This window comes from Salvelinus alpinus, chromosome 19 (assembly GCF_045679555.1).
Source record: "Salvelinus alpinus chromosome 19, SLU_Salpinus.1, whole genome shotgun sequence".
Classification (NCBI taxonomy): Eukaryota; Metazoa; Chordata; class Actinopteri; order Salmoniformes; family Salmonidae; genus Salvelinus; species Salvelinus alpinus.
Genome location: NC_092104.1, coordinates 44608073 through 44624556, shown reverse-complemented (window position 1 = coordinate 44624556; position 16484 = coordinate 44608073). Strand labels below are relative to the sequence as shown.

Here is a 16484-nt window from a genome sequence, read left to right as displayed (position 1 = left end):
ACACTTGCAGTCTAATTTGAGCAGGCGAAAGCCTCTCCTCACTTACTAGGCTTTCTCCCACAGAGATAGAAAGCCAGTCTGTCAGTAAGTTCATACTGGATCTCTACCAGCCTATCAGCCAGGTCATGGTAGCCAGCTTGCCTGAGAAAGAGACACACAATAGAAATCAGTTAGGCCTCTTTTCTTGCCCATTAAGCCTGCCTGGTCACACAGCCACTAAAACATGAAAAAAATGACTTTGATAAAATAAGTTAACATCCTAAATGTTAAACTATCCCTTTAAAAGGCTGGATGTTGCAGTACCTTGCATAGTTGATGGGGGTCTTGGCGTTGGAGTCGGGGGCGCCGGGGTCAGCCCCGTAGACGGTCAGCAGCTCTGCCTGAGACACCTGCCCTGCCTTTGCAGCCACATGCAGCGGCGTATTTCCTTTTTCCTGGAGAGAAGGTAAGACACCACCCATACGTGAACAATTAAAACTGGGGGGGGGAATACTAAAATACATAGATAGGGTACGAGAAAGGGTAAGGGTCGGTTCACACTGCTTGCGGACATTTAACTTGTTGTAGTACAAGGTTGCAATTAATCCAATGAAAAGGTTTCCTTTTTGGCATAGTTTTTTTCCACAAGCAGTGTGAACGGTCCTTCCCTCTTTCTATTAAGTTGCTCTCGTACCTGTGTGGCAAAGCGGTATTTATGGAAGTAACACTGTTGTATTAACATGTTGTTAAGGATATGTTTAGAAGCTGGATGGGGGAGAAATGAGATCTCTTACTGGGTCAAAGAAATTGGCCTGGGCTCCAAGAGAGAGTAACCTCAGACATGTCTCCAAGTTACCAGTGCGGACGCTGGAGTGAAGTTGCTGAGGAAAAATAAAATCAACATTTATTGGTAAAATATTGCTCATTCAAGCTTGATACACCTTCATTAGGGAGTTGTGTGGGCACAGAGTGGCAGATGTCTCACCTTGCTTAAGTCCTTGGCTGTGAAGCTGTCGTCATCTCGACAAGGCATCCGGTGGACAAAAGCCAGCATTTGGTATTTGGCCTTTATGAACTCTGTCTTGTTTGGGCTTTGGGAATAACATAAAACAGACGGGGGTTAACAGAACAGCAGAGCATTGTAGGAGGATTTCAATTGAAGCACTTCCAACTTCAAGCAACAATCACTCTTAGGTTCAGGTGAATTGACCCGACCATAAGTTAACTGAAGCAATTCAGGTTTCTCCAGCATTGTGTGTTCCTGCTGAAACCCATACACTTTTCATGCTATCATGCTGAACCAAACCAGTACTTTGGTGGATGTGTATCCAGGCCAGTGCAGTTCAGCCAGTTAATTTCTCATTTGGGTCTCGAGCTGAAAAAGCTTAAGAACCTATGTACTAGTGTAACTGGGCCAATTGCCTTTCCTTCACTAGTGAACAAGGCTGCACTCCTGGCTCACTCGGCAGCCATCAAAAATACATGACTCACTGCACTTTGTCCTGAGGGTTGGCCTTGCGTTTACCACTCATCATCGGGTCCAGTAGACAGTGCTCCCATATCGAATTTGCACCGTTGTTGTATAACGTCTGAACCATCTGATTAAAAGACAAAGAGATATTATCCATTAAATGAAATATACAGACAGCCTATTCTATCACAAAAGCAGAAAAGGGGATACCTTTGACCAAGGTAAAGAATAGTGTGTGTGTGTGTGTGTGTGTGGAGATCTTACTTGTAGCTGTGTAGGAGCCCATGGTGTGTGAGTCAGGTGACGCACTTGGGAGCTGTGTCTGCCCAGACTCCGATGAACACTACAGCACTCGTCGCAGATCAGCACGCCCCTGTTCACAGAGGCCCAGCGAGGCTCTAAGCATAAAGGAAACAAATACGTATACTAAATAAATACAAAGACATTCATCTGAATATTTCATCACCTCAATTGCAAAGCCTTATTTAGCTTTCGTTCATTCATTTGTAATGCCACGTAGTAAATATACTGCGACGGACATGTGGGAGTAAATACACTGACAGTGCGTGTAACCTATTCTTATAACCTATTGCTTAATAGTCACTCATTTTAATAACTGGGCAATTCCACAGTAACAGAATTGCAAAAAGACAAAAAGATATTTCACTTAAAATATATTCCAAACAAAAAAAACATTGATTTCAAAGTGTAACTCTACGCACAAGGAGTACTTTTAACAATTTACACTGAACATTTAACAAAAACACATTGTAACGGCTGTCGCTCTCCTCATCCTCGGATGAGGTGAGGAGAGAAGGATCTTCAGACCAAAACGCAGCTTCAGGGAAATAAGCCATCTTTATTATAAATACGACGGCAACACGAAACAAAACAAAACACTTTCAAAACTACAAAAACAAGAAAACGACGTAGACGACAAAACCTGAACATGAACTTACTTAACTGAAACGTAAAACTCACGGACAGGAAACAGACTACATCGAAATGAAACAAACCGAAACCAGTCCCGTGTGGTACGAACAGACATAGGAGACAATCACCCACAACGAACACTGTGACAACGCCTACCTAAATATGACTCTTAATTAGAGGAACGCCAAACACCTGCCTCTAATTAAGAGCCATACCAGGCAACCCAAAACCAACACAGAAACAGAAAACATAGAATGCCCACCCAACCTCACGTCCTGACCAACTAACACACAAAAACTAACATAAATAGGTCAGGAACGTGACACACATTTACTGGAACAACTGTGCAGATGCAAAGTTTGGCAACAGAATATCTGTCAACTTCTCTTTTTTGTTGTTGTGTGTGTGTGTAAACAACAAACTCAAATATCTTCTCTGAATTAAGATTCAAATATGTCGGCAGAAAGAATGGGGCTATGACTTGACATGCTTGACTCTGAAAAAGTTTTACACCAGGTAACGGAATTGCAGTAACGGAATTTCGTTGTGGGTCCCTTATCTGTAAGACACATAAATTAATAATTATGGAAAGGAATGTCATTACCTGCATAGTAATGTCCTGTACTTTAAATAGATACACAAATGTAGAAATATGCAATATCCACATTTGCATATTATTCTACACACTGGCTATTATTTTAATGAGCTCTCCTCCAAACAAGACCAAATTTGGTTGGTCCGAACGAACCAAATCTGAACCAATCATAGACATCTATGTTTCACAAGTTTGGACATCAACGTACAGCACAGTAAGAGTTCAGTGGAGTACAGTACAGTAGAGTCAGGGTTTCCATTAGGAAAATGTTGCCTGTCAAATGTCCAGCGCCACATATTCATTTACAGGACTTTTGGCGTAAACTAATTAGGGCGTCCACCCACGGTGCTCAGAATTACATAATTTCCCATTTAGAATATGGTAGGCTAATTCATATTAACAGAACATGCAAGTCTAGGATGCAACCATTCTTACTGAATTGTGATGTGCACTTTGAACATGTTAGAATAACTGCCGACACTTACTTTTCCTCGAGTACCAAAAAGCAAAATCACTAGGCTACGTCAATCTACTATAGTAGAAAAGTTTAGGCTATTCTATTGGTCAGTTTGTCGTGAAAAAAATTGCCTATTGCAAACACTCTGGGAAAGTTGTGGGACGACAGATCCCAAATTCATACAACCTAGAACCATTAAAAAAATTAAAAAACACCGTTAAAAGAAATAAGTTTGATGCAACAGATCAGAACGTTTAGCTTAACATGTTGATAAACTATTATTTCTTCACATTATATGCGCAGCAATGCACACAAGGCAGTATGTTACACATGAATGTTCGTTCTATAATGCAATTAGCGGGAAAACGCCGCTGTCAAAAGGGCACCGCACACGCGAGTGGTTTCACGTGACAGAGGTGAAAATATCTGTAAGAGATTTTGAAAGAGAGTAGACATAATAGGCATTCCTCATAATATGTATGAAAACGTTCAGGTTTCAAAACAATTAAGTATAGGCTATTTGTATGCTGTACGCTTCTGATTAATAAGATACATAACTAATATACTGTACACGCACGCCAATTTAATGCCACAAAATTATGCAAACTACCTAAAGACGGATAAGCATGACCTGTCAAATGTATTTCCATCGACTGGTATTTCCATCAATGAATAAGCTAAAAAGCATTATTTCGCAATGGGATTTATTCTTCTCCCAGACAGTTGGCCGGCGCCTATTTATTTAAATCGGCTTTTCTATATATCCTTTTTAATTTGTTAAAATCAGACAAAAGCCGGCTATTACCGGCTAATGGAAACCCTGAGTAGAGTATAGTACAGTATAGTAGATTTCAATACATTAGTGTACTCAACTCTAATGTGCTCTACTGTGTACTGTACTGAACTCTACAGTACTCTGCTTTAATTTACTGTACTCTACTGTGCTATCCAAACTTGTGAACGCAACCGCAGTTTGCAGACTACTATGATTTCCCATCCCCCCCATTTTCAAACAGTCCATTTATATTTTCCAACTGGCCTATACATTTGGGTGAGTTTTTTCTCTCTCGCCTGAGTAGCCTCGTTTCACTGCCAAAAATAAAATTAAACCATCTAGTGTTCAGCGAAATAACAAAAATGTTAAATACAGGTAAAGCCTAGTCAAATAATTAACATCCAATCACATTAACCGGTACTCTCTCGCAGGAATTCCACTAACGGTCTGTATGTAGCTGCTGCTCATTCCGTTTGCTCGAAAATTGATAAATGGTTAAAAAAAAAAAGTAAGGCCCGCGTCCTGCTACTACCAGCAGTACTACACCTGCACCTGTTGACGACACAAGTTTTTCTGCTTCCACGAGCACATTCAATGCTAGCATCAGTAATTCTACATTTGTTGTTAGCCCAGCTAGCATGGACACTGACAGTTGTGAATCTGATGCAGCCGAAGAGCTACTGCCCCCTTACCCGGGAAAACACCGAACAACAGACAGGGACGTTGGACCATCGAAGAGGCGCAAATATGATGGGAACACATTGATTTGGGGTTTACTTGGAGTAGTGCCTTTCCTCAGGCACAGTGTGTTATGTGCAAAAGTACTCTCACAACTTGATGAAGCCTTCATTCTTGCGCAGACATTTAGAAACAAAACATGCCAATTTGAAAAATAAGCCACGGGAGTTTTTTGGGTGAGAATTAAGACGATTTTCGAGTAGTTAGACCTGTATAAAAGCAACAGATACCATTAATAAGTAGGGTCTAGAAGCGTCTTATATGGTGAGCTACCGAGTGGCTAGGACAGGCAAGCCCTATACTATTGTGGAGGACTTAATTCTTCCTGCTGCTGAGGATATGGCTGGGACAATGATGGGGTAAAAGGCCCCAAAAAACTATACAGACTAGAGGTCAACCGATTAATCGGATTGACCGATTAATTTGGGCCGATTTCAAGTTTTCATAACAATCGGTAATCGGCATTTTTGGACACCGTTTATGGCCGATTACATTGCACTCCACGAGGAGACTGCGTGGCAGGCTGACTACCTGTTACGTGAGTGCAGCAAGGAGCCAAGGTAAGTTGCTAGCTAGCATTAACCTTTTCTCAATATAGGGGGTGCTGTTTCAACGTTAGCATTTATCGTCTCCAAATTAAACTGCCTCATACTCAATTCTTGCTCGTACAATATGCATATTATAGTTATTATTGGATAGAAAACACTCTCTAGTTTCTATAGCCGTTTGAATTATGTCTCTGAGTGAAACAGAACTCATTCTACAGCACTTTTCCTGATATGGAGTGAGATTTCAGAAATTTTGGCCTCTGGTCCCAGGTCAGTTTTAAAGTCCCTGTAAATCCTATGAGGATACAAACACTGCCCATGCCTTCCTCTAGATGTCAGTAAGAGGTGACAATTGGAGGAGGTGAATGGAGTCGATTGCGCAATCAGGGCCAGTATAAAACGCGAAAGACCGGATGTACCGTTCTTTTCCTGCTGCGCCTCACGCAAGATGGACGTCGGACTCTCTCTCTTTCCAAGCGTTGGTTTAGCCACTTATATATCGCCGGTCATATTTTTTACTCGTTATAGGTGTTTAAAACATCATAAGGTAGTTAATTTAAACCGTTTTATAGCAATTTATAACCGTTTAGTGCGATTTTGAGGCATTGCTTTGTGATGCACTTTGAAGCGCCGGGCACGTTTCGGGGTCCCGGTCGAACGTTAGTGGGCATTTCGACGGACAAGAGGACAGCTTTCGACCAAAAGAAGATTAGACCCAAGAAAGGATACATTGCCCAAGATACTGATGGAAGAACAGCTCACAGTAAGAACTATTTATGATGATAAATCGCTGTTCTGTTGAAAAATTTTAAACGCATATGTCGCCATTTTGTTATGTGTAGCTTCGCTTGGCGGACCCGGTATTGCACAGTAAGGATAATTTTACAAATGTAAGTCAGCGATTGCATTAAGAACTAATTTGTCTTTCGATTCCTGTCAACCCTGTATTTTTTAGTCAAGTTTATGATTAGCTATCGATTAGACTAGATCACTCTCAAATATAGCGCCCGACATTTTCAGGGCAGTTTTGCTACTATTCTCATTGTATAACCACGTTTTTTTGTGGCTAAATATGCACATTTTCGAACAAACTCTATATGTATGTTGTAATATGATGTTACAGGACTGTCATCAGAAGAATTCTGAGAAGGTTAGTGAAAAAATTAATATATTTTGGTGATCATAACGTTATCGCTCCCCTTGCCTTGGATTCATGCTGGGGTAACGTTTGCACATGTGGTATGCTAATATAACGATTTATTGTGTTTTCGCTGTAAAACGCTTAGAAAATCTGAAATATTGTCTGAATTCACAAGATCTGTGTCTTTCCATTGCTATGCTTTGTCTATTTTTATGAAATGTTTTATGATGAGTAAATTGGTAATACACGTTGCTCTCTGTATTTATTCTAGTCGAGTTGTGATGGTGGGTGCAATTGTAAACTATGATTTCTACCTGAAATATGCACATTTTTCTAACAAAAACTATCCTATACAATAAATATGTTATCAGACTGTCATCTGATGAGGTTTTTTCTTGGTTAGTGGCTATCAATATCTTTATTTGGCCGAATTGGTGATAGCTACTGGTGGAGAGAAAAAATGGTGGACAAAGAAAAATGGTGTCTTTTGCTAACGTGGTTAGCTAATAGATTTACATATTGTGTCTTCCCTGTAAAACATTTTAAAAATCAGAAATGATTGCTGGATTCACAAGAAGTGGATCTTTCATCTGGTATCTTGGACTTGTGATTGAATGATATTTAGATGCTACTATTTACTTGTGACGCTATGCTAGCTATGCTATTCAGCTTTTTTACTGGTGGGGGGTGGGGAGTGCTCCCGGATCCGGGTTTCTGACTCGGTAGAAGTTAAACTTATCTTATAAAAAACAATCAATCTTAACATAATCACTAGTTAACTACACATGGTTGATGATATTACTAGTTTATCTAGCTTGTCCTGCGTTGCATATAATCGATGTGGTGCCTGTTAATTTGTCATTGAATCACAGCCTACTTCGCCAAACGGGTAATGATTTAACAAGCGCATTCGCGATAAAAGCACTGTCGTTGCTCCAACGTGTACCTAACCATAAACATCAATGCCTTTCTTAAAATCAATACACAAGTATATATTTTTAAACCTGCTTATTTAGTTAATATTGCCTGCTAACATGAATTTATTTTAACTAGGGAAATTGTGTCACTTCTCTTGTGTTCTGTGAAAGCAGAGTCAGGGTATATGCAGCAGTTTCGGCCGCCTGGCTCGTTGCGAACTGTGTGAAGAACATTTCTTTCTAACAAAGACCGTAATGAATTTGCCAGAATTATACATAATTATGACATAACATTGTAGGTTGTGCAATGTAACAGTAATATTTAGACTTAGGGATGCCACCCGTTAGATAAAAATATTTTACTGAAAGAATAAACGTTTTGTTTTCGAAATGATAGTTTCCGGATTAGACCATATCAATGACCTAATGCTCGTATTTCTGTGTGTTATTATATTATAATTAAGTCTATGATTTGATATTTGATAGAGCAGCCAGACTGAGCGGTGGTAGGCAGCAGCAGGCTCGTAAGCATTCATTCAAACAGCACTTTACTGCGTTTGCCATCAGCTCTTCGCTGTGCTTCAAGCATTGCGCTGTTTTTGACTTCAAGCCTATCAACTCCCAAGATTAGGCTGGCAATACTAAAGTGCCTATAAGAACATCCAATAGTCAAAGGTATATGAAATAAAAATGGTACAGAGAGAAATAGTCCTATAATTCCTATAATAACTACAACATAAAACTTCTTACCTGGGAATATTGAAGACTCATGTTAAAAGGAACCACCAGCTTTCATATGTTCTCATGTTCTGAGCAAGGAACTTAAACGTTAGCTTTTTTACATGGCACATATTGCACTTTTACTTTCTTTTCCAACACTTTGTTTTTGCATTATTTAAACCAAATTGAACATGTTTCATTATTTATTTGAGACTAAATAGATTATGTATTATATTCAGTTAAAATAAAGGTGTTCATTCAGTATTGTTGTAATCGTCATTATTACAAATATATTGAGAAGGGAAAAAAAATCGGTATTGGCGTTGAAAAATCATAGTCGGTCGACCTCTAATACAGACAATGCCTTCATCAAACAACACTGTTTCACGACACATCAGTGACAATGCAGGAGAAGTTTTGAAACAATTACTGCTTCGCATACAAGCCAGTGAACTCTATGCGTTACAGCTGGATGAGTCAGACGAGGCGGGCCTGGCACAGCTCCTGGTATATGTCCGTTACGTTTATGGGGGGGTCAATTAAGGAAGACATCCTCTTCTGCAAACCACTGGAAACCAGGACAACAGGAGAGGATATTTTTTAAGTACTGGACAGCTTTGTGAGATCAAATGGACTTTGGTGGTCTAGATGTGTTGGTATCTGTACTGATGGCGCAAAAGCCATGACAGGAAGACATAGTGGAGTGGTAACAAGCAGTTGCTCCCGACGCCACTTGGGTACACCGCAGCATCCACCGAGAGGCTCTTGCTGCCAAGAGAATGCCTGACAGCTTGAAAGACGTTTTGGAAACTACAGTGAAAATGGTTAACTTTGTTAAAGCAAGGTCTTGAACTCTCGTGTATTTTCTGCATTATGCAATGATATGAGCAGCGACCATGTAACACTTTTACAACACACAGAAGTGCGCTGCTTATCAAGGAGCAAAGCATTGACATGTTTTTTTTTTTTAATTGAGAGACGAGCTTAAAGTTCTTTACTGACCATCATTTTCACTTGTCTGACCGCTTGCATGATGACAAGTTTCTCACACGACTGGCCCATCTGGGTGATGTTTTTTCTCACCTGAATGATCAGAATCTAGGATTACAGGGACTCTCCGCAGTTATATTCAATGTGTGGACCAAAATTGAGGCTATGATTAAGAAGTTGGAACTCAAGCTTACAGACAATGTCAAATGTCATATAGAGCAGCACCTGAGTGAGTTTGGTACGCAATTACGCAGGTACTTTCCGGAAACGGATGGCACAAACAACTGGATTCGTTATCCTTTTCATGCCCTGCCTCCAGTCCACTTACCGATATCTGAACAAGAGAGCCTCATCGACATTACAACAAGCGGTTCTGTGAAAATTGAATTTAGATCAGAAGCTACTGCCAGATTTCTGGTTTGGGCTGCGCTCAGAGTATCCTGCCTTGGCAAATCACGCTGTTAAGACACTGATGCCCTTTGCAACCACGTACCTATGTGAGAGTGGATTCTCGGCCCTCACTAGCATGAAAACTAAATACAGGCACAGACTGTGTGTGGAAAATGATTTAAGACGGAGACTCTCTCCAATACAACCCAACATTGCAGAGTTATGTGCATCCTTTCAAGCACACCCTTCTCATTAACCTGTGGTGAGTTATTCACAATTTAATTTAAAAAATAAAGTTTTAAATGTAAGATGGTTAAATAAAAAGAGCAAAATTATTGATTATTATTTGTGCCCTGGTCCTATAAGAGCTCTTTGTCACTTCCCACGAGCCTGGTTGTAACAAAACCTCACACACATTTTTATGTTTAATAAATATCGTATATTGTGTGTGTGTGTGGCATGCTAACAATGATGGCAAAAAACAACATTTGAGAGTGCGCTGACCCTGGTGCTAGAGGGGGTACGCAGCTGGAGGTTGAATGTTTGAAGGGGTACGGGACTATAAACAGTTTGGGAATCACTGCCTTAGACCTATCAATTAGTTAGTGTTTATCTTTACTTGTTACTTCTGTGAACTTTCATTATTCTCACTCATGAGGGAGAGAAATTAGAAAATATCTTAAAGATGTTGGTTTTGGTAACGGAATTTCATGTTTCTTAAAACTCACAGAAGGCAGGGGTCTATTTACTTCAACATTGTGTTTTGATGTATTTGTAAAACTTTTAAAGACTTAGTCCTGGTAGTTGTTTACCAAGACTCCTTTTCCATCTATTTGACCAGAAATCAAAGTATTTGCTTACTCCACATTTTTAGGATGGAAAATGGTTGAAAAATGTATATGCGCCTTAACTTCTCAAAACGTATAAACTCTTATCTTTCATTTGACACCAAATTTGACATGCACTTCATGTTAATGCTCATGGGTCCTTTTACATGGAAATGACCAAACTGCCACTTTTAATATCATCAATATTCTACAGTACATCAGCAGTCAAGCTTTAAAGGAATAATTTGGATATTGGTAATAAGGCCCTTTATCTACTTCCCCAGAGTCAGATGAACTCATGGATACCATTTTTATGTCTCTGTGTGAAGTTTGAAAGAAGGTGCTAACCAGCGCTAGCGCCATTGCTAACTAGCGCTAGCACAATGACTGGAAGTCTATGGGTATCTGTTAGAATGCTAACAGACACCCATAGACTTCCAGTCATTGTGCTAACGCTCAATAGCATTGGCTTGCAAAACTACCTCCAACTTCATACTGGACACAAACATAGAAATGGTCTCCACAAGTTCATCTGACTCTAGGGAAGTAGAATTAGGGCCCCATTGCCAAAATCCCAAAGTGTCCTTTTAAGTCCAGAGAAGTTTCTGAAATCCATCTTCAAGCTAACACTTAAGGCGTCCACATGCTTCCCAGCCGAAACAGTTCGGAAGTTTGTGCATATAGCATGACAACATTTTGTGGCGTTCTCATTAGTTTTTTTTTTACTTCGGTAAGGGTTTTTTCGGGTTGTTCAGGCACAAAACATTTCTTGAGGCAAGCCGGAGTCGGTATCCGAAGTCTACACCCCTTCGTCAGTGATTGGTCAGCAGTAAGGATTCTTCAGTAAAGTCTTTGTCATTCAACGAGAGACGACTCGTTTTCATGCACGTTTTTTCATTGAGAAATACTGCACCAAACATTACATTTACATTTTACATTTAAGTCATTTAGCAGACATCAGTCAACCGAGAGTTTGATGTTCTGAAACTGGGTATTTACAAAGTGTAGCAATGGGAATGGAAGGTTTTTGCTTTTGAGTCCTTACTAAAAAGACTAACAAGATAAACTAACGGAATATGATAAGTAAAATTGCGTGACTAAGATCTCCTCAGCAAAAACATTATAATTAGTGACATATTTCTTGAATTATCTTAGATTATTTCTGACTATTTTGAGGAAGTGTATACTGTCTATGGCGTCTCAAAAGGAACAAACAGTGCAATTGCCACTTGAAAAAATATATATAGTTTTTCAAGCAAAGGTCTTTTAAGAAAGTATCCAAGCACACTTGTTTGGTTCGCCTAGCCGTCTTCGGCTAGCTGATCTGAAGCATGCTGATGTCTTTACACAATCACAGCTTATCTTGGTTTCTTACACCTTCCTTATGACTGGGTTTTTCCACTGCTCCTCACATTCATTATTCAAATTTCTGGCATGCCGCCTTTGGCATCTAGGCCACTTCACGTCTCACTCAGCTGCGAACTCACTCTGGCCCCAGCCTCTCCATTCTTGTGGCATCCCAGTTAGGCTACATTGACGGGACAGCCGTCCCAGACACACCTTTGGAACCTATACGCCTGAGGTCTAACTGGTCCTGTTTAGATGCCTTTGTTGATTAAGGAAACCCTATTTAGGCTCATGTAACCTGGAGACAACCTCGGGGAAAACTATTCTGATAGCAGATAAGAGTGAGGCATCTAGTCTGGTCAGTTAACTTATTGTGACAGTTTTTTTTCACAGCTGTCATATGCAGTGCATTCAGAAAGTATTACGACCCCTTGACTTTGTCCACATTTTGTTACATTACAGCCTTCTTCTAAAATGCATTAAAAAAAAATTTGTCATCAATCTACACACAATACCCCATAATGACAAAGAAAAAGTTATCTTGTGCAAATGCAAGTATTCAGAGCCTTTGCTCAGGACTTTGTTGAAGCACCTTTGGCAGCGATTACAGCCTCGCGTCTTCTTGGGTATGACGCTACAAGCTTGGCACACCTGTATTTGGGAAGTTTCTCCCATTCTTCTCTACAGATCCTCTCATGCTCTGTCAGGTTGGATGGTGAGTGTCGCTGCACAGCTATTTTCAGGTCTCTCCAGAGATGTTCGATCGGGTTCAAGTCCGGGCTCTGGCTGGGCCACTCAAGAATATTCAGAGTCTTGCCCCGAAGCCACTCCCGCATTGTCTTGGCTGTGTGCTTAAGGTCATTGTCCTGTTGGAAGGTGAACCTTCACCCCAGTCTGAGGTCCTGAGCAGATTTTCATCAAGGATCTCTATACTTTGCTCCGTTTATCTTTCTCTCAATCCTGACTAGTCTCCCAGTCCCTGTCGCTGAAAAACATCCCCACAGCATGATGCTGCCACCACCATGCTTCACCATAGGTATGGTGCCAGGTTTCCTCCAGACGTGACGCTTGGCATTTAGTCCAGAGTTCAATCTTGGTTTCATCAGACCAGAGAATCTTGTTTCTCATGATCTGAGTCCTTTAGGTGCCTTTTGGCATACTCCAAGCAGGCTGTCATGTGCCTTTTACTGAGGAATGGCTTCCATCTGGCCACTCTAACATAAAGGCCTAATTGGTGGTGTGCTGCAGAGATGGTTATCCTTCTTGAAGGTTCTCCCATCTCTACAGAGAAACTCTTGAGCTCTGTCAAAGTGACCATCGGGTCCTTGGTCAGCTCTAGGAAGAGTCTTGGCGGTTCCAAATTTCTTTCATTTTAAGAATTATGGAGGCCACTGTGTTCTTGGGTACCTTCAATTCTGCAGAAATGTTTTGGTACCCTTCCCCAGATTTGTGTCTCGACACAATCCTGTCTTAGAGTGCTACGGACAATCCCTTCGACCCCATGGCTTGGTTTTTTGCTCTGACATGCACTGTCAACTGTAGGACCTTATATAGACAGGTGTGTGCCTTTCCAAACCATGTCCAATCAATTGAATTTACCACAGGTGGACTCCAATCAAGTTGTAGAAACATCAAGTATCATCAATGGAAACAAGATACACCTGAGCTCAATTTCGAGTCTCATAGCAAAGGGTCTGAATACTTATGTAAATAAGGCATCTGTTTTTAATTTTGTATAAATTAGCACTTTTTTAATATTTTTTTTTACTGTTTTCGCTTTGTCATTATTGGGTAGTGTGTGTGTAGATTGATAAGGAAAAACATTTATTGAATTCATTTTAGAATAAGGGTGTAACATAACAAAATGTGGAAAGAGGTCTGAATACTATCCAAATGCACTGTAATTACAATGCTAGTAATAAGAAATAGCAAATAGCTCCCATATAAACTGGACACTGAGTGTATTAGGTATACCATCCCGTTCACAAAAATGGTTTGCTCCTACAGACAGTGAGTCACGTGGCAGTGGTTTGCTATATAAAGCAGCCATACAGGCACCCGGTTACTGTTTGATTGAACGTTAGAATGGGCAAAACGAGGCTGTAACTGTGTGGAATGTTTTCCTGGCACACGTTAAGTCCCTTGATGCCAATTGAGTAACGTTTCCATGCCCCAGAGAATTCGGGCTGTTCTGGAGGCAAAGGGGGGTCTGACCCAGTACTAGATGGGTGCACCTAATAAACTGGCCACAGTGTATAGGCCTATAGCCATATATATACAGTGGGGAGAACAAGTATTTGATACACTGCCGATTTTGCAGGTTTTCCTACTTACAAAGCATGTAGAGGTCTGTAATTTTTATCATAGGTACACTTCAACTGTGAGAGACGGAATCTAAAACAAAAATCCAGAAAATCACATTGTATGACTTTTAAATAATTAATTTGCATTTTATTGCATGACATAAGTATTTGATCACCTACCAACCAGTAAGAATTCCGGCTCTCACAGACCTGTTAGTTTTTCTTTAAGAAGCCCTCCTGTTCTCCACTCATTACCTGTATTAACTGCACCTGTTTGAACTCGTTACCTGTATAAAAGACACCTGTCCACACACTCAATCAAACAGATTCCAACCTCTCCACAATGGCCAAGACCAGAGAGCTGTGTAAGGACATCAGGGATAAAATTGTAGACCTGCACAAGGCTGGGATGGGCTACAGTACAATAGGCAAGCAGCTTGGTGAGAAGGAAACAACTGTTGGCGCAATTATTAGAAAATGGAAGAAGTTCAAGATGACGGTCAATCACCCTCGGTCTGGGGCTCCATGCAAGATTTCACCTCGTGGGGCATCAATGATCATGAGGAAGGTGAGGGATCAGCCCAGAACTACACGGCAGGACCTGGTCAATGACCTGAAGAGAGCTGGGACCACAGTCTCAAAGAAAACCATTAGTAACACACTACGCCGCCATGGATTAAAATCCTGCAGCGCACGCAAGGTCCCCCTGCTTAAGCCAGTGCATGTCCAGGCCTGTCTGAAGTTTGCCAATGACCATCTGGATGATCCAGAGGAGGAATGGGAGAAGGTCATGTGGTCTGATGAGACAAAAATAGAGCTTTTTGGTCTAACTCCACTCACCGTGTTTGGAGGAAGAAGAAGTATGAGTACAACCCCAAGAACACCATCCCAACCGTGAAGCATGGAGGTGGAAACATCATTCTTTGGGGATGCTTTTCTGCAAAGGGGACAGGACGACTGCACCGTATTGAGGGGAGGATGGATTTGGCCATGTATCGCGAGATCTTGGCCAACAACCTCCTTCCCTCAGTAAGAGCATTGAAGATGGGTCGTGGCTGGGTCTTCCAGCATGACAACGACACGAAGCACACAGCCATGGCAACTAAGGAGTGGCTCCGTAAGAAGCATCTCAAGGTCCTGGAGTGGCCTAGCCAGTCTCCAGACCTGAACCCAATAGAAAATCTTTGGAGGGAGCTGAACGTCTGTATTGCCCAGCGACAGCCCCGAAACCTGAAGGATCTGGAGAAGATCTGTAGGGAGGAGTGGGCCAAAATCCCTGCTGCAGTGTGTGCAAACCTAGTCAAGAACTACAGGAAACGTATGATCTCTGTAATTGCAAACAAAGGTTTCTGTACCAAATATTAAGTTCTGCTTTTCTGATGTATCAAATACTTATGTCATGCAATAAAATGCAAATTAATTACTTAAAAATCATACAATGTGATTTTCTGGATTTTTGTTTTAGATTCCGTCTCTCACAGTTGAAGTGTACCTATGATAAAAATGACAGACCTCTACATGCTTTGTAAGTAGGAAAACCTGCAAAATCGGCAGTGTATCAAATACTTGTTCTCCCCACTGTATATAAATAACTCTAAACTGTGCAACCCCCAGTTCACTACATTTAGGTAGTGACGTCATGCAGAATGCAAAGGCGAAGTTAAACCACACACTTCCATATATGGACAGTGTCAAAGAGACTGCACCAACATCTCATCCTCTTATGTTTTGTAGCTGAGAGAGCAAAAGAGACATTTCCTCTTTCACTGACTTCCGTACAACCAGCCACAAAATATATGCACTTCACAGGCATGTGCACTCCACTAACCAATATATGGGGATGGTAGTCTCATTCTAGGCTCATGGTGTATTGCAGGGGTCTGAGTGGATATAATGACAAAAGGACTGTGCAAGAGACATTCAGCGTAGATCACACAGGGCTTCAAAGAGGATCGCTAACTGCAGAGAGAAATGAAACTTGTTTGAACTTGTGCATACCGTGCTGCTGGTAAAGTAACAGCAAACACACAGAGAGACAGAGGGATAGGCCTTCTGAGACAGACAGTCTCTACAAAATTTAAAAAAGTCAGTATTAAAAGGCTTGTCATTAGATTTCTCTGACTTCTTACTTGAAGCAACAGTCGTTCCCCTAATTTAATTTCTTTGAAGGTGTGGCGCAAAGGCATCCAAAACATGCTAATGTATGCTAATCTTTATTTGTCAATTGAAACCAATAGAAAGCAAGCTTCCTTTGAGGTAGGGGGCAACAGAATTAACACGAGGACTGCCTCAACGCCCCAGGCATGCATTCTCCTCATGTGACCCCATAAGCCCAAGGAGAGAAGTGATCAAC

The 16484-nt window shown here is 40.9% G+C and overlaps 1 protein-coding gene across 6 annotated transcripts in view; it reads right to left on the bottom strand.

Annotated features, from left to right (window-relative positions):
- LOC139545700 (ARF GTPase-activating protein GIT2-like) overlaps positions 1-16484 on the bottom strand; it is a 39175-nt gene that overhangs the window by 13035 nt on the left and 9656 nt on the right. For all 6 annotated transcript variants that reach the window (XM_071353748.1, XM_071353745.1, XM_071353744.1 and 3 more), the window contains exons 2-7: positions 1715-1848; positions 1471-1577; positions 965-1070; positions 774-860; positions 304-434; positions 47-141 (exon numbers count right to left, since the gene is read on the bottom strand). In XM_071353748.1, the coding sequence (XP_071209849.1) occupies positions 47-141; positions 304-434; positions 774-860; positions 965-1070; positions 1471-1577; positions 1715-1848 (660 nt within the window). The remainder of the gene's footprint in view (positions 1-46; positions 142-303; positions 435-773; positions 861-964; positions 1071-1470; positions 1578-1714; positions 1849-16484) is intronic.